An 18,277-nucleotide genomic window follows, 5' to 3' on the forward strand; every position below is an offset into this window, starting at 1 on the left:
ACTTCTCTGTAAGGTGGGGGTGATCAGGGGCGGATCCAGAATTTTTCCGGGGGGTCAGGCCAGAGACTTTTTTAAATCTATCAGTTTTGCGGCCAAGCGGAAACGACGATGAAACATTTTACGTGCCAATAGTATTGGTGCGCTTTAGTTATTTTATTATTTTCCCCATTTTTTTCTTGTTTGGCTCAGGACGGGGAGGGGGTACACCCCCAACACCCTCTGGATCCGCACCTGGGGATGGACGAAAAATGCACTTCATTCAACTTAATGATACTTTAGGTACCTACATAATAAAAAATCAAACAGCACGGTAAGGAATAAACGATGCAAAAATCAATTTTGTGAGCAGACGGCGAGAGAACAGTGACGGCTTCCAAGCTCTTTGAAATTGGAATCATATTAACCAAAACATCATCTCAGCGTGAGGTCTAAGTTTTCTCTATCAAACAATACCCAGCCGGTTGATTGGCTGTTTGCCAATTAATCAATAATTTGACTTCGCCGTGGAACAGAAAAGTCGATATTTATCAGCAAATGAGATGACGTCATTTTGAACGGCTTCTTTAATGTCCAAATAATGCTGCCGTGCTGGCAGTTGTTTTTCAAGTATGGTTAGGCTTGAGAAAGGTCGACTGACTGATTGCAAGCGAAATCGCTATCCACTGATATAAGAGAGATTGATTTATGATTCACTATTCTTTTATTATTTAAATTCCAGTAGTTTTTCTCACTAAAATTTACAGAGAGTTTGGCACTCACAGTTCGTGGAACTGCTGTAAGTTATTTTCCAATGAAATTGATGAAGTAACTGATATTTTAAACAATTCGATGGATATTATTAACTGATTAAGTCACATGATCTGCCGACAGTTCAGTTTTTGCAGGCTCCGCCCACAATAGGGACATCATGATCGCCTTCTGGGTACCGTCCTATTACACATAAAAATGGCGTCTACCTTGTTCGAGGAAGATATTGTACAGCGTAGTCATCGCGGCACATTGCAACTTGGTCTTGTCGTGCGGAACTACGATGGCTACAGCAGCGTAGACGATTCAGAAGATGAGGAGGAGAGGATCAAGAAAGGTTTTGTCAGGGTGGCCTGGTACCCAAAGGGGAGAGAAAATGTTTTGCCGGAGAAAAAGGTAGGGCCTAGGCCCACCCCCCCCCATCATGCCCATTATTTATGTACTGATGTAGGCCCTAGCTTGGCCTAGCCCAGGTGGACTCCCTGACCGTTCTACGTTACCTTTACGGAGGGAATCCAGGATATAAATACGATAAAGGGTCTACAATGAGGCGAAATATTTTATAACTAAAACGTTCAACACTTTTTCCTTTTCCAAGGAGCCGGCCAATTTCATGTCTGTAACTCCTGTCAATTTCTACTGGCAGGTACGCCTACGGTGGGTCATGATGTGGGTTAAGATTAGAAATTTGACGCATCACCACTACAGACAGAAACAGAAAAAAATATGAATTCTTTTCATTGTTGTGGACTGTTTTCAGCTGTTCTCCGGTGCATGCATACAGCATTAGTACATTTATATAATATACATGTAGCTCTATCACTCTATGCATGAAGTTTGTACAGTGTGCGTGCACAAGTATTGGGCGTTCAAGATTCTGGGCTGCATACACGTACATGATGTACATAAAGCACGCACAACCACAATGGGGATTGTAAATTTGGGGACCCTGTTCCTATAATTAGAACTCAGAAGGGAGAGCTACATTTTAACTTTTGAATTCACCTTGGTAGATAACTGTGACATCATGCTCAATAACTGCAGGGTTGGTGTTGTCAAAAAGGGCTGGGTTTTGAGTTTTGAGGGAAATTATGAGGGGAAACTGAGAGTGTTTTAACACATGACACATGGTGGATTCAAATTTGCTGTTAGTTTATCAGTAAGGAAGTCACAATGTCTCACAATTTACAATTTGAAATTTCCAAAAAATGAGGTCAATGCAACAAAGAGAGAGTTGCCTTTTTTTTTTAATTACAAATTGGTGTTGGACTTATTCACCTCCCCATAGATTCACGCATGAAATGCATGAATTGTTTGCCCTCTTATCCCATTATGCAAAGAGAATGTCAAATTTAAGGTTTATTACAGAATAAGCCTTTTTTGGTATTTGAATACTCTTGATTTGAAGAAGACGTCATTGTAAATGTTTGTAATAACCTACATATACATACCAACGCTAAAGGGCTCTATCACAATGAACTGCACTGCAGGCATGCTCCTTAGTTGGTCAGTTAGGGGTTGACAAATTCTAGGGGCTGATGCTTCAGGCTATTACATCCTGTCAGCAGTCAATCCGACAGGCAACCAGTTTTCAAAACTTGTGCACAAACAGAATGTGAAATAAACTTATTTTCATGACAGTGACCAGTCATAAATGTCTTGCTAATTTTGTCAAAACACAAAAATGGAAGCTTATTAAATCTATGATTAGCCCATGATAGTCGACATCGGTGGTTTGTTGTGGAAGTGTCCCTCTCACAGTGGCAGGTAAATGCAAACATCTACAATGCTTTGAAACCAAAACTAGTATGTGAAGTGGACATGGACCTAATTTGGCCTAGCGACCAAAAAGGAAGATAAAGAATTCAATGGCTACCCTCCATTCTGTCATATTATGTCTCACCTGCCCATGTCTCTGTCAGCGCAGCGAATACATGTAGTTACCTCTCCAGATGGTGGTTGCCCATAATGCATTTTTGTGCCGCGATTATAAAGGTTGAGTGAATTGTTGAAGATCAGGTTGCACATGGTCAGCAAGGTCATGAAGGTGTATTGTGGCAGATTATTACATGTACATCGCTGTGCTCACCAATATCCAGGCCAGTTTTCACAAGTTTAACTGAAGCATCACACTGATGCTAGAGTGTAGGTCATGTGAAATGTAACAGCACATGTTCAGGTCCATCAGCAAGAATTTTTCAGCGTGGTTTGAGTTTCAATGTTTCTGCAAATGATTCTTATATGAGCCAAAGCGGGAAGACACAATATGATGACATTGTTTGAATGCTTGCTCTTCTTTGGAAGTACGTTATGCAGTGATGAGGACGTTCGTCATTCGTGTACTTCTGATTCATTCTTTGCAGGTGAGCCTGTACGATCGCTCGCTAATGCCAGGCGATGCTGTAAGACGTGACCAGGAGGGCTCACAGCGAGGGATCGTTCGCTCCGTTCACGTGTCTTGCCATCTTCAGGTTGTACGCACTAAACAAATGATCTACGATGTGTGCAGCCAGGACCTTGAGAATATAATGGTCAGTGTCTCCAATACCTCAGAAACTGGGTTTTTTTTTTTTTTAAACAATAATAAAGATGTGTCAATTAACAAAAGAAAACAAAAACCTTTAACCCTACCTCCCGTGTGACCTTTTTGCTAGGCACGCTCCTCAATCCTTCAAAATCCACTGATTATCTATGCAAAAAATGGCACCCGGCCTCAATCCTCCTAAATCCATCCATATTTCATGCAAATGCTCCTTTAAGGGCTGCCTACTGCCTTAATCCTTCAAAATCTTCTGGCAGTTCCTGCCATTGTGTAGGGGCAGTGTGAATAGTATCCGTGACCACTATGAAGGATTTCACATATGATGTACACGTAGGCATGAATTTGTGCATGGCCCAGCAAAAACAACACAAGGTCTAACCCACAACCTTGACGCATTGCGTCCTTTGCAATCAGCCACGTTGTTTTGGCATTCTTCCTCAATCCTCAAAAACCACCCAGAGGATTTTGGGAGGAGGGTTAGGGTTTTAGACAACCGGAAAGGAGCACAAACTTACTCCTTCATTAAATAAAAGTAATTGTTATATTGCGATACAAATATATGAAGTACTTGATATGTTTTCAGTCCCACTCTTTATGTACATAAAATGTAATTTATTGTTATCTTTTTTTGTTCCATGTGTAGATGTATACACCTGGGTGCCATGTCGTCATGGGGTCTTGGATTGGAGTAGTTAGAAATATCTATGTGGAGCTAATCGTGCGGCTTAAAAATGGAGCCAGGTAACGGTTATTCTGATGGTGGTTTTTACCTATTCTTTGGTATATTCTGGTGTTGGAAAACTCGGTTACAGTATTTTGACCCTAAGACATAATGCACCTAGCATATACTTGCTTCTAGATCGGTTATGTCCTCTGTGCATTTACAAGACATGGAGTGATTTTGACACAGCAAAAGTGTCCCTTTGGGGCGACGTACCCTGCAACTGTTGAGGCTTTCACACACACATGGCACAGAGAACGCACCACCATGTGCCCACTTAAAATAAGTCCACCCCACTGGTCTCTCTCCTTGCTGCAGGTGAAGGATGACTTTTTGCAGGGAGTGGATACCATGTTGCAGAGGTCCTTTTAAATCAGTTAAGACATTGGCTGACATGGTGTCCATACTTCTACAGGATAGATTTTACAAATCAGAAAACTGTATGAAGTGTTATACAGGGTTACACAGTGGGAGACATTTGTAGTCTGCACATTGCGGGAAGTCTTGAACAATCTTAGGAAGGTAGCACGAATGTTCCATTTGTTGTGCCATATTTCTGCAGGTGTACCCTCTCCGATGACAGCGCCTGCAGATTGACTGATATCCATGACACGGATGACGATGTAAGGCCAATGTTTAGTCAAATGTTATATCCTCACCTTATTCAGTATGTTGATTCTTAAGCAATGAGTGCACTTGTCAATCACCAAGTTCACCGCAGCAAAGCCTTCCTCACTTTTCATCTTCAGGCGACACGTTGGAAAATTTGATTTTGTTGTCAGTCCTAGCACAACTTCATCCCCTACATTTTGAGGGGAAAAAAGGACTAAGCTTTACCCAGGACCCTGAGGAAGATAGTCCACCCAGACTTACGTTGAAATGTTCTCCCCTTTCATTGAAGGCTTCTGTATTCAGCTGCGACAGCTTCTACCCTGGTCAGGTCCTGCGAGGTCCAGCCACAACTTTCAAGAACACAGCATGGCTCAGCGGGCAGCAGCCCATACTTGGCAGCAAAGCTAACTTCACCGTTACCGTGGAAGAGGTGACACATTTTGAATAGCATTTTCAACGGTGTGGTCTCGCACGCTTATACCGACACTGAATGAATACAAAAATCTACCAACGTAGTCTGTATGATAACCATTTTTCTTCTTTCAGTAACTGTTGTTTAAGCTGAGCATCTTTCTCTGGAACTGTCTGTCTGTTTTTTTTTCTCGGCAACAGGTTAATGTTGTGGAGCTTGAGGTTCACTGGCAGACTAGGGGTCTCTGCAGATATCCTGCTGGAGACTGCACTGATTCCAATCAGCTGCAGCCACCTCCAAGAAGAGTCTCAAAGGACATACTTCCAAGGTACAGTACAGTGGGGTTTTTGGGGGGGGTAGTATACCAGTGAACTGAGTTGTAGCTACGCTGGCTGCGGCAGTTGTGGTCGCCCAGCTCTCATAATCCCTGCCCGGCACTCAGGGTAATTTTTAGCCTGACCGCCTGGCACGTATTTCATTCCCTGAAATGGTAAAACTTTCTACAAAATCTCAAAATTTCTCATGTACTTGTCTGTTCCTATCTTTAGCAATTATAAGATATTTCTGTTTAATTCCTTGTTTTAAAACTGCAAAAACACTGAAGTAAGCTTAAAATTATGCACCAATCCAGGCCTTGAAATGAACAACGGCAGCCATATGACCACATATCCCAACACATGAGGCCGGCTTCCCATGCAGTATTCCCTGTCCTGTACACATACGTATACATGATGCACGATGCATGTAGTGTGTACACATATGAATGAACAAATAAACAAAAGCTCAGCTCCGATGTGCGCCAGTACTTCAAGCAGTAACACCCCCGCTGCGCAAATAAATGTCTATGGTCATGCAATCACATTCCAGCCGGAGTAGGTACAGCAGATTGACGCGTAGTATCAACTGACTTCCTCTTTCTCAGAACTTGTATGCGTGGTACACAATTCACTTTGAAGTCTGTGTACGAGGCAAATGATGGTCATACTATGCATGCGCATGCTCATGTTTTCGCACAGATTGTCGAAACGTTTTCGACAAATGGATCTGCCTTCGCCTGCTCAAAGGTCATAAAATATTTTTTGTTTTGACAGGACAGTGTTTTGACAGCTAGACAGCGTACGCAGATAAATCAATCTAGAATTATGGCACAAAAAACGCTGGAATTTTTACTTTATACTGTTAAAAAAATACTAGAAAATTGTTGTTTAATCCTGTGTTAATTTTTATTTATTGATAATTCCATGCTTTACAAACACAAATTACACTTTATAACATGCCTCAAAAACCTGATTTCCCCCCTGAAAAACCCAAGAATTGTGGAGCTTTAGAAGGGCTCTGCCCCCTCGACCCCCACTGGGGCATTGCCCCTTGAGCCCACCAGGGGCTCTTGAACAGGCCCCTGGACCCCTGGCCATGATCCGCAAGAGCTCCTCGCGCTGTGATTTGCCAAAATATTACCCGATACTAAATTTGGCCTGGTGGCAACCCTGCCTGTGAATGATACTCAAAAGCCCAGAATCAGATATTGTTTTTGAATTCCTTTTTGGACCATCTAGATCTATTTGTATGTTTTTAGTGTCTGTTTTCCAATTTCATATTTCCCCTAGAGTCAGACCGCTGTCATACTTCATTGCTGCCAGTATACAAATTGGCGACAAAGTAATGTACAAAGTCAGGCCGGGAGATCTAGCTTATCCTAAAGCAGTGCCTCGCGGCAGCTTGGATTGTTATGTCCAACCATCCAAGGGGGAAGGTAGTGGGGCATCAACTGCTGTCAAGGGTGCCGAGTGTGGCCTGGAGGCCCTGACATCACAGGGAAATGCAAACGAGGAGCCGAAACAGAGACCTGAACTTGCCCAGAAGGATAGCAGCGAAGGGAGTGTTGATTTGAAATTGACTACCAGTACAGGAACCGGATGTGTGGAAAACCCGGATCAGTGCATGCACGGTTTATTAACTACACAAGCTGATAGGCCTGACGAGAACCCATCAGGCCAGTGCATGGCAGGAAGTATATCAGGGTCTAAAGGCACAGCCTCTGCCGTGCAAGAATCCCAATCCGCGGAAGGAGGAGCCTCAGAAGATTCACTAGGAGCTTTTGCAGCAACTCCAGGAGAAGCACAAGCTGCTTCATTTGAGCCGAAGGGAATCCTCAGATTGCAGGATGGCTTTGCTTCTAATCAGTCCAAACTGGATAAGAAAGCAGCAAAAGGTGATCTGGATAAGCAAAAGCCTTCAGAATCCACAGCGGAGGGTAAGGATGAGCTGCTGGCCAGGGCCGAGGAGCTGAAGGTGGGTCTGTCCAGGGATGTGGACCTCCTCGGGGAGCTGCATCGAGAGCTTTGCGATGCCTCCGACAGCGTCACAGACATTGCAAGAAACTTCCGGACGCTGCTGCAACGCGCCACCAATGAGTCCGCCCGAGAGATCAGTGGACAGGTTGCACGTCTCCTTGAGTCGCAGGGGAAACTCCAGCAGCAGATCCTGATGACGGAGGGCCTTCTTGTGGACAGCAAGAAGAGCCTCAAGGAGCTGGATGAAATCGAGATGGAGACCCGGGGCGCCACCGCATCTGGGAAAACTGCTGTCGGCAAAAGCCTCAGGAAGGTCAGGGCACTGTCTGCCAAGAACAGAGGTAGGAGAAAATTGGATGATGATAGAGATTCAGATCAGTCCTCGGAAGATCGCGAGGAGGAGGAGGATTCCTCGGACGGGATGGATGACAGTGATGACACAGACTCCAATGCTTCATCGAAAGGAGAGAGCCGACGATACAAGGTAGTGTCCAGCCTCCTCCACCGACACACCAGGAAGCAGCATAAACGCCTGGCTTCCAAACGCCGACCACCTCCTAAGCCCCTAGAGATTGGTGAACGAGTGTGTGTCGAAGTCACCCACACTAGAACTTTGGTAGATGTCATGTGGCAGGTAAGATGGGCTCACTTCAAAGTTTTGTCTTTTACTCCTCAATACAGCAGCCAAGCTTCAAGTTCTGTTTCTAAACGCATCTTTTGTCAGGATATCGGTGAATAACACAAAATGTGCTTGTGTACAGAATGTGAACATTTGTTTGGCAACCAGTTGCACTCACTGCATGATTCTTGCTGTGTCAGGTTACCCATCAAAGTGCCCCCAGCTGTTTTTTTCCCTCCCTCATGTAAATGCTTGATGCAGTGTGATTGAAGAGAGTTCAGTGCACGTTATTGGTGATTCTCATGTCCTTCCAGGATGGTACATTACAAAAGGGAGTGGTGTCCACAGACCTTTTTCCTGACCACCAGCTGGACGAGCTTGAGTTCTTTCCTGGAGACTTTGTCACCAAGAATAATGGTAAAGTTTTTTTCCCCCTACTTTTAGTGTTGATCGGTTTATGATTGATTCAGTACACAGCAATGCAAAACATCAGTTGACCGTTATAGTTTGGGTGTACATCTAGGTGAATATATAGGTTGTAATGATAATTGCATTTTGAAAACAAGATGGGTTAATTCTCAAGGAAAGTCACAAAATCTGCCCTAAAATTTACAAAAACATCACTTGCATGTTTATCATTCAGTTTGAAGTCCTTTTTTGTCTCTAGGAAACAAATGTTCTTGATCAAGGTCAGACATTCCACCAGTGGTATAAAAATGAGTTATTTTCTGGGCTATGTATAACCAAGCACAAGTTGTTCATTAAACCTAATAAAGTGGACTCTTTTTCCAAAGAAGGGGAGTGAGACAGTTTATTTCTTTCTGGACTTGTTTTGGTTTCAGAGGATCTTGAGAATGTCTATGGTCTGGTCTGCAAGACAGACCACAAGGAGAGAACGTGTCTAGTCCAGTGGATCATGAGGCCAAACCAACAGTGCAATGTGTAAGTTTTAACACCAGGTTATAAAGGCCCATTTCTGTCACAAAGCCGTAAGTCTGTAGCAGAGTTGGAATATATATCTTGAGAAACCGGCATTGTTATCTTGGAATCTGTTGAATATAGCTGGACTGTAGTATGTAATTTAGCCTGTTGTAGCATTATGGTGTTTTCTTGTGGTTTCAGACCCACACCAGTCAACTCGGAGGAGGTGAGTGTCTATGAGCTGACACCCCACCCAGACTTCACCTTCAACGTGGGGGACGTGATCGTGAGGATAGCCGACAGCAGGCACGGGATTGCAGCCCTGAAGAAAGGAAAGCCCGACCCTAGAGGAGTCCACCCATGTACCCAGGTGGGTGACTCTGACACCCAGAGAGGCAATGGTGCACCCCATCTTACCCGAGCTAGTGCCAATACTGCTGAGCTGGGTACCCAGACAGACAACCATTTACTCGGAGGGAATCAGGCTGGGACCCATGCCATTGAATCAGACACCCAAGTGGGTCACTCTGATGCCCGGATGGGTAATCACATTACCCAAGAGGGTAATGCTAGCAGCAACATTGATGTCTCTGGTAACAAGTCGTGTAATTCTGATGCTCAGATCACTACACCAGGCGATCAGTTGAGACCCAGCGATACTACAATAAACAACCGCGATGTCCCATTTTGTAGTCCAGATGGTATTCAGGCCAGCAGCAAGATTGACAGCCCAAAAGAGGAGAACCAGCATACAGAAACAACACTCTCACTCGCTGGTGTAAAAGAACCACAGATCAACTCGTTTGCACCAGACCATATAGAGGAAGGATGCCCTGTAGAACAGGTGTTTCAAACTGATGAATGTGGATCAACTCGAGGAGGGACCCACGATTCTGACGATGCAGGAATGGCCAATGTCCATCGCATGAATTTGGCTAATTTGGAAAACTTTAATGCAGAGGCGTCGAAAGAAGACAGCATTTCCTCCTCGAAGGTTGAGAATTGCCAGGATACTCAGGAAGCAGCAGTACCTTGTGCTGGGCAGGTAGCATCTACTTTTCTTCCTTGCTATCTTTTTTTCATTGACATTACAAGCATTATATCATCCTGAAGCCTGTTCCTGCATTGACTTTCCGGGGGCTTTACTTTGTCCTAGTTTCAGTCATTCTTTGTGGCAGTTGTTACTTGACAAAACCTATTAAAAAGTGTAAATTAGAAAACAAGCACCCAAGAAAACCAATACAAAGAAACATTCATCCTCAGATTAAATGAAGTTGCTAATGATACATTACCTCTATTTACCATTTTCCAAATGAAAAGTTCAGAAGTCGGCATCTTTTCAAAACAATACCCAGCACCAGCAGTGTCTATAGGAACCCGCTTTCTGTTCTTTCACCAATAATACACTCTCACAGCTTACTAAATGTTTCTAGGTCTTGGCTTGGTAGATATCTCCACATGATGAAAGCAACAGATTATAACCCCTAGAGAGGGTAACCTTAACACAGGGCATCTTTTGCAGTTCAACCTCAGTCCTCCACAGTCCTCCACAACCACCCGGAGGATTCTGGAGGATTGAGGAAGGTATGGATTTCTCAGGTGCGCTGGATTAGTACCAATGGAGAGATTCACGTTGCGTGGGTGGATGGCTCTGAGTGCAGTGTGCTGCCACAGGATCTGTACAAATTGGAGGAGGTGAGGAGAATATTATGAGGTACTATCGCAAAATCGGACTCTAAAGTACATGTACAAGCATCTACATTTAGGTGGTTGTAAATGCCCATGAAACTTCTATATTCACAAATACAGCGAAACGAGCAACTTTTTTCTGTAATCGACAGATTTCCCCAGTGCTTCCTCTTAACACTGAGTGACATGGATTTACACTAAAACTTCAAGGTTAATAGAAACTGGCACAGGAACTGAAAAAAAAGCAGAAAAATTACTGCTTTAAATTTCTTCCCCCATTGACTGTGTGCACTTGAGTAGTGCCTCAGAAGATTGATTCTTTCTATGGATGCGATGTTGTGCAAACTTGGTTCTGGTGGTTGTTTTCCATGTAAAAGGACAGCGACACCGATTGGTCAGATAATGATGCGGGAGATGACGACTGGAAGGATGAAGACCAGTTAGTAGACTCCTCGAATTCCACCTCAAGCAGCTGGGAGACGGCCAGTGATGCCTCCGATATTGCCGAAGAGACAAACGTCATCAGGTATCTGCATGTCATTTCGTAAAGACTGCTCCTCTGGAGTGGTATTAAAACCTCGATATCTGCTTGACTAAGACCTACAGGTGATGTTCATCAGACTGTTGACCTGGTCAGTCATTGTACTGGTGGTGGGTTCGAGTCCAGTCAGTGGGAATGTAGTGAGACCAAAGCAAGAGACTTTACCCATACTTGCTTTACAAATGGTTGCTTACCATTGTACATTGTATAAATTGTAGATCTAATGAAGGCAAGTGTGTTTTGTTGAGATAATGTAAAAAGTCCAAACATTTATGCAAATAAATACGACAGTAGTTGCCTTACGGTTTGTTCCACAGTGAATCTTTACCAATTACAGAAGGCAAACAGTCAGTGTAAAGTTTTTGAGAAACCTGTTTTCAAATGAACTGTGTTCATGAGACAGACGCAATTTGTTGCTATTCTATCTTATTCCCAGTCCACCCCCACATCAGCAAAATGCCAGCTCATCACCAAGAAGCCCGGACAGGGACGCTACCCCATCAGAGGCGGGAGATCTTGAGGGGCTCCCCGAGAACCTGGATGAGGCGACATTCGAGCAGACCTTCTCTGCGCTGAGCCTGGTGGAGGACAAGATGAGACGGATCAACTCCTGTGCCAACTCCATCCTGGAGAAGCGGACAAATTCCTTGCAGCTCGACCCGGATGGTAATGCGGGGAGAGACGAGGAGGTGCCCGAAGGAGACATTAAGGAGGAGGTCACTGCTGTAAAAGCAAACAGTGTCGAAAGTGAGGCTACCAGTGAAAGCACAGGTACTGGTGAGCCATGCATTCCATCAGATACCCCAGCATCGTCTGAACCAGGCAAACTCGGCGACAGCTCAGGAAGAGAAATTGCAGAGGCGGCCGCTCCTGCCATGTCATCATCTGCAGAGAATACTGTGGAAGGAGAAATGGAAAACCGCTCTGAAGATGAAGTGGGTCAAGGGGAAGGAAACAGTGACAACCAAGAAACTTGCCAAAAGTTGCCAACAGAGGGGGCTGCTCCTACCGCCACTGGACAAGCTTGCGATAGTAAGTCCTGAATGGACTGATATTGTTACTGAATGACTTCACCCGTACCGATCAGATTCGGTTTTTTGTGTGTGTGCAGAAACATTGCTTTAAGAAAATCAACTTTACAAATTTAAATACTGTCGTGTGATGTGCCTATTTTCTTAAACTTACCCCAGGAAAATCAAATACATCAATATTGCCGCTCTCCTGCATCACACACAGACATCTCATCACAAAATTAGTAACAAACCGTACATTTCTGACGATTTTATTTGCCAGATTTCTTTCTTATGGAGGAGGTTCCGGAGACCCATCACTTCAACATGCCCAGTGTGGCTTTCTCGCCCGAGGATCCTAAACAGTTTTCGCTGACAATGAGGAGAGAGGTAAAGGCAGCATTCCTAGATAACATCAAGTCTTTTTGCAGTCCTCCTAGTGGACAGTTGACAGGGTTTTTTTTCTCTCTTCACAACTAGTTGCGGCTTACTGTAGCGAATAATTATTTTGAGCAGCTCGGATTTCTTGCAGATGTTCTCCAGAACCAAACTAAACGCCTGGCGCCTGCTTGTGGTATCACAGAAATTCCCTGGAAGCAGCTTGCAAGTCAAGTACAGTTTTATGGGTAATTTCAGAAATTAGGGGTCCATTGTCTCTTCGTGTCCCAGTCACATCTGACATATGATTTGGTAAGTTCAGAACACATGTTACGATGTTCTAACTTCCAAGGGTGATGTATTAATTACATCAAACAAATAGTAATACATGTAGTTTGAAATCAATTCCAGTGACATTTCCATGTCCAATAACAAAGGTAAGATGTAACAGGGACAAAAAAGTCACACTTTTAGACCCCTCGTTTCTGAAATGACCCTTATGGGAAAATGGATCTGAAAAGGAAGATGTCCATGGGTAATCAAGTTCAGGAACAGTGGGTTTAAATTTTATCTTGAAAGGCCATTTCCCACAAGGAAGTCTCTGGTCAGCTTGAATTATTGTTATTATTATTTCTGGTAATGACACCAAGGATCCTCAAAAGTGCCTTAGGCACTGTCGCTCATAAGCCTGAAGAAACCTGTAGACAGAAGACAGTGAGAAGTAGCCACAGTTTTAGAGGTGGGAGGAAACCCCCAGAGGAATATTCTGGGTAAAACCCACAGAATCAGGTAGGGACTGGAAGCCCAATCCACGTGTGGACGGAGGCAGAATTCGAACCCGGACTGCAGAGGAGGAAGGCGAGGAAACAACCACTTTGCCATCCTGACTTTCCCAATATGTCTTCTTTTTTCTTTACAAATCTGCTTTGGACCCACAATTTAAACAATTTTTAGTCATTTTCCTCTGTTGCCTTCCTTATTTTGCTGTAGATGCGTTTGCTGCAGACATCTCTTCCACAGGGTATCAGAGTCAAGGGCTTTGCCGACAGAATGGTAAGTGAAGGCTTTCACACCAGTTTGCCTTCTTCATCTCGGAACTGACCGATCAACATCCATTCTTCCTTGAGAGCAAAATGAAAAGACGTTAAACGTGCTAAAGATGATTCTGGGATGATGAAATTTCCTCTTGGAGTTGCCATTCTGTTATTTTTTCCCCACACGTTTCCCAGGATCTGTTCTCTGTGCTGTTTGAGGGGCCCAGTAACACACCGTACGAGGACGGCCTGTTTTTCTTTGACGCCCACCTCCCCCCGGACTACCCTAAATCCCCACCCGTCATGCACTACCACGCCTACTGCAGTGGTCGACTCAACCCAAACCTCTACAATGATGGCAAGGTTTGCGTCAGTCTTCTGGGCACCTGGACAGGCAAGGTGAGAATCATAGATTGTGCCTGGCTCATGATAGGAGGGTCGGGGGGTTCAAATTTGGTTGCTGGCTGTGTGACGTGTCCATGAGCAAGCCACTTTACCCACATTTGCCCTTGACTTCACAGCACCAGTGGACTGGCATCCCGTCCAGAGGGTAACTTATTCTCAGTTATTTCCCACCAAACAAACTGGAGATAAACACTGAACAAACATACAATTCAGAACAAACTTTTCAAAAATGCTCCTCAGGCCATTTTTGACAGGTCATTTCTGTCCAATGACATTCAAGAGGTTGATAACACCATTGCCTGAATCCAAAAGTATATCTTGATAGGTGATTTTCTGTGTATCATTCTGTTTTTGTGAAACGTACTGTGAACAATTTGACTAACAAGTGGCATTACATTATCCCTCTTAATAGGCAGACAAGAATGGCCAAGTTTTAAAGTTAAAACAACGGTAACACTTTCTTGTGGTCTTAACTTCAGCTACCTAGTTCTTACCTTGGTACTCGTAATACAAGTTGCCTTAGTCCTTTTTACCTCTGACCCCAAGGGAAGTGAGATGTGGACTAGCAAATCCAACCTGCTGCAAGTGCTAGTCTCCATTCAAGGCTTGATCTTGGTCAGCGAGCCATACTACAATGAGGCGGGTTATGAGAAGCACCGTGGGACGCAGCCTGGAAAGGAGAACAGCAGACTGTACAATGAGACAGCTGTACTGAAGATGGTTCAGGTAATAATGTCCTTTATTTTTTCAGTCACTAACGTTTGTCCAGGTTCTTTTTTTTTTTCAGTGATGTATTGAAATGTTTTGATTTGTGGTTTTGCTTTCTCTTTGTAACAATAATTTATTGATTACACTGTATTTTTTGGTAATTTATTTTTGATTTATCTATCAGTTTGATGCAGTGAGGATATTTTTCATTTCCATTGCAGTCAATGACACTTATGCTGACCAATCCCCCTGATGTATTCCATGAAGAGACAGTAGACTTTTGTCACAATCATGGCTTCAGGTATGTACATCTTTTTAATGTGGGATTCTCCCTTGAAATTGTGCCTGACCTTTGGCTCGGTTCAGTTAGTTGAGCACTGGAGTTGCAGGACAGAAGTCTAGGGTTAGAGTCCAGGTTTAGTCAGAGTTCTCCCTTTCCTTTTTAAGGACTGGTGAACAGTTTATGAATAGATTGTTCATGTGATTCATGCACAGGTTGATCAAGCGGATTGAACACTGGCTTGCAATTAGTAGTGTGTCTCCAGAGAGTGGGGAACCAGGGAAAGGGCACCAGGACATGCCTCGCACTCCTGCCTTCACCCTTCTACCACTCTCCAAAGGCTTCATACTCAGTATGAGGCAGGCCCTACGAGCTTACCGTGCAGCATTGGGTGTAGCTGGGATACCTGACAACTGAGAGGCTGACATATGCTACCTTGTGTCCCTAGAGTTATGTAATGCTGTAAGCTGTATTGGTTTGAACCATGCTTCTGCTAGGAATAGTTCCCTTCACATTTCACAGTGATGCCAGTAACACTGAAGAGGAAGGTTGGAGCTTGTCCTGGTGATCCAAAGGGCAAAGGTCAGAAGGGGAAAGATTTCAAATTCCTACAGCCACCGACATGTTGTCACCCAATCGCAGGATATTTCAAGAGGAGAAACTTTTCAAACATCATTCAGAAGACGCAAGGTTTAAATGTAATCTCTCCTTTGGAGAAACATCGTATTGACTCACAGATTAATGCAGGCCAAGAAAACAAACAGTGGTCTTAAGCCCTAGAATCTTTCTGTTTATTTTTTGATTCAAAAAGTTGTGGTTTTGTGACGGATATTGCCATGTTGCAGCTTTGAAGTGGAGGGATCTTTATTAACAACTCATAACTTATGTATTCCTGAGGATTCAACCCTCATTGCTAGCAAGCAAATCCAAGGTTACGTAGATTGCTTAGAAAAGGGGACTTCCATGAAAAAAAAGTAGACAAATCTTCAAATGGAGTGGTCACCAGGTATGTCATTAACTGCACTTCACCAAGGTAACTGTCAGGAAAACTTGTTAAGTAAGAACAGTACAAGTTCTCAATTTGATGTTTAGTCTAAGAGCAGAGACAGAGTGACTGCTGTGATACCTTCTAAGAAGAAACTTAGCCATTCACTTTTTCTTAACGATAAAAGATAGATATTTGCTCACCACAGTTTTTGTATAACTGCTTAAATATTCGCCATAATCAAACATTTAACATATGCTTTAATGTGTGTGTGCCCACGTGGACTTTTCTTGAAGTGCTGACGAGATGGAGAAGATTTTTTTTAAGTTTTCAATGCCAAATACAAAAATTGGTATCTTTTTTCCCCCATAAAAATGCATTATGTAAATCTTTCAAACAAATTATTTATTTACTTATTTGCTGCCACTATCTCTTTTGTTTACAAGAAATTAAGGTACTTTATTGACAAAGTTTATATATATATAAACAAACACTGCAAGGCACAGCTGTAATATTGTTGTAAATGTGTGGAAGTGTGGTGAATTCTGTAAATGTTTGTGGAGTTTGTATAGGATTTGTGCAGAAGATTTGTCTTGTGTAAATGTACAATCTTATCCACATTTCATGTGTATGGGGTTTGTGGTTAAGCCCGTTTCACAGACATGCCTGGATTTATCATTAACATTGTAACTTTTTTTTTTTGGAAAGAAAGGAATGAAACACAAATTGAAATATACTTTAACGGATGCATACGTGTACATGCAGAATTTGCCGCACTCGTAATTTGTGGTCACAGAATACATCAACTTTGTAAAGAACTGGAGTTGTCGATTACACCCCCCATTGTTTTTCATTGCTCTGATATGCACTATTGTCCCAGTGGAAATTCCATTATAAATTCCTTGGGATTGACGGACATATTAATGAATGTAATTTATCTGGCCGAATTCTAACACCAAGTACTTTAGTGATTACTGTTTAAGGTATTACCATGACAACCCATGCACTGATAATTTGCCAAAGTGAACCATGAGACTGCAGATTGTCGTGGTGGTGTGTGTGATGTTGATCGCAGCCACATTAACTGTATTAACAAGGTCATTTGTGAGAATTGTAGCCACGTGCTCTTGCTGAAAAATTCGGTCCCGATTATTAATTTTTTTTCGAAACATCGTACGAAAATGTTCTCAGTTTTTAATAAGCCTCTTTAAATGAACCATTTAATGCTGCGTGGAAGTTTGCGCCGCGGTAACTTACAGCACTCGCTGGATCAAAAAAAAGACATATTGTAGAAATGTATAGAAATGTCAGTACCATTTACGACTTGGTGCATTGGACGGTTTGGCAGTTGGTCAGTTATTGTACCTTGGGTGGTCGGTAGTGTCTGTCACTTGTTCCACTGATACATCATATTTTGCTTGTTGATCGGCCGATTTTTTTATTTATTATTTATTTATTTTTTGATGGGATTCCTTTCTGGCTGAATATAGCTACATATATTCCCCCTGGTTTTAAAACAAATCCAATGTAAGCTTCAAACTCCTCTGAAAGAGCCTAGCTTCAATTAAAACGACTTGGCAGACGTTTTCCGAGAGCTAAATGTCACTTGTATCTGTGTGGTTTCCATGTTGTGTTTAATAAATAGCGTTGTCCCTCAGTCCCCCTCTAGGGTTGTATTAAATGAGTAGTTAAGTCGGGTACCCAATGGAATGAAACGGATAGCAGCTAAGTTACAAGAGGTCAGACTTCACTGAAACCCTGTACATGTACTGCTTCAGGCTAAAGTTCCGGTCGGAGGGAAAAGAGAGAGGCCATGTTGGAGCGTTCATCCAATTACCAACGGCAACATACGCTTTGCATTCCGTGTTTATAGAATTTAGCTTTGGGCTGGCTTGATTTGACTCGAAATCGGTCAGTCACAGCATGTACATTATGGATATCATTATAGTCCCGATGTTTAGGCCTTTTATGGTGTTATCCAGTGCTATGTGCTAATAAAATGGAATTTAAATTGCCAGAAAAAATGTTTTAGCTGGAAATGTCCCCCCCCCACATACATGATGTAGAAGTTATGTTTGTCTTCAGTTTTGAGCCAAAGTTTCGATCCAAAATAAACTTCGTTTAGTCTTCCAAGGTCAGTTTACCTTATATAACGACCGATACATAACATGGTATTGGATTTCAAATTTGCGTTTGTTGACGATGTTCTCTTGGGAGCCCAAGAGCTCACCAATATTGAGACTTCGTGTCCTCGGTTAAGTAACACACATGTTTGTGGTTTTCTACTATGTTGTGCCATTTGCGAATGGGTTGGTTTGCTCGCTTGTTGCGTAGTGGAACAAGCCTCTTCATAGACTGTGGTGTATTTGTTTTCTTGCT

General features: G+C 43.0%; 1 protein-coding gene across 1 annotated transcript; it reads left to right on the forward strand.

Annotated features, from left to right (window-relative positions):
• The first annotated feature begins 885 nt into the window (after positions 1 to 885).
• On the forward strand, positions 886 to 17,498 carry ube2o (ubiquitin conjugating enzyme E2 O). The gene is made up of 19 exons (XM_022237995.2): positions 886 to 1,143; positions 3,111 to 3,278; positions 3,933 to 4,030; positions 4,573 to 4,633; positions 4,912 to 5,052; positions 5,235 to 5,362; positions 6,642 to 7,962; positions 8,262 to 8,364; positions 8,790 to 8,889; positions 9,070 to 9,913; positions 10,468 to 10,563; positions 10,935 to 11,083; positions 11,535 to 12,130; positions 12,392 to 12,498; positions 13,477 to 13,539; positions 13,716 to 13,919; positions 14,472 to 14,651; positions 14,855 to 14,934; positions 15,129 to 17,498. The coding sequence occupies exons 1-19, from the start codon at positions 946 to 948 to the stop codon at positions 15,328 to 15,330; spliced, it is 4,839 nt and encodes a 1,612-aa protein (XP_022093687.2). The 5' UTR covers positions 886 to 945; the 3' UTR covers positions 15,331 to 17,498.
• The last annotated feature ends 779 nt before the right edge of the window (positions 17,499 to 18,277 follow it).

Source organism: Acanthaster planci, linkage group LG07 (assembly GCF_054643075.1).
Source record: "Acanthaster planci isolate LZ-2023a linkage group LG07, COTS_SCS, whole genome shotgun sequence".
In the NCBI taxonomy this organism is placed as follows: domain Eukaryota; kingdom Metazoa; phylum Echinodermata; class Asteroidea; order Valvatida; family Acanthasteridae; genus Acanthaster; species Acanthaster planci.

What these genes read in the sequence shown, in the direction of transcription:
- ube2o (XM_022237995.2), top strand. Translation starts at nt 946, where the DNA reads ATGGCGTCTACCTTGTTCGAGGAAGATATTGTACAGCGTAGTCATCGC. An exon ending in TCAAAGGACATACTTCCAAG is followed by an intron (nt 5,363 to 6,641) that starts GTACAGTACAGT and finishes TATTTCCCCTAG; the next exon opens with AGTCAGACCGCTGTCATACT. An exon ending in TGGGCACCTGGACAGGCAAG is followed by an intron (nt 13,920 to 14,471) that starts GTGAGAATCATA and finishes TCTGACCCCAAG; the next exon opens with GGAAGTGAGATGTGGACTAG.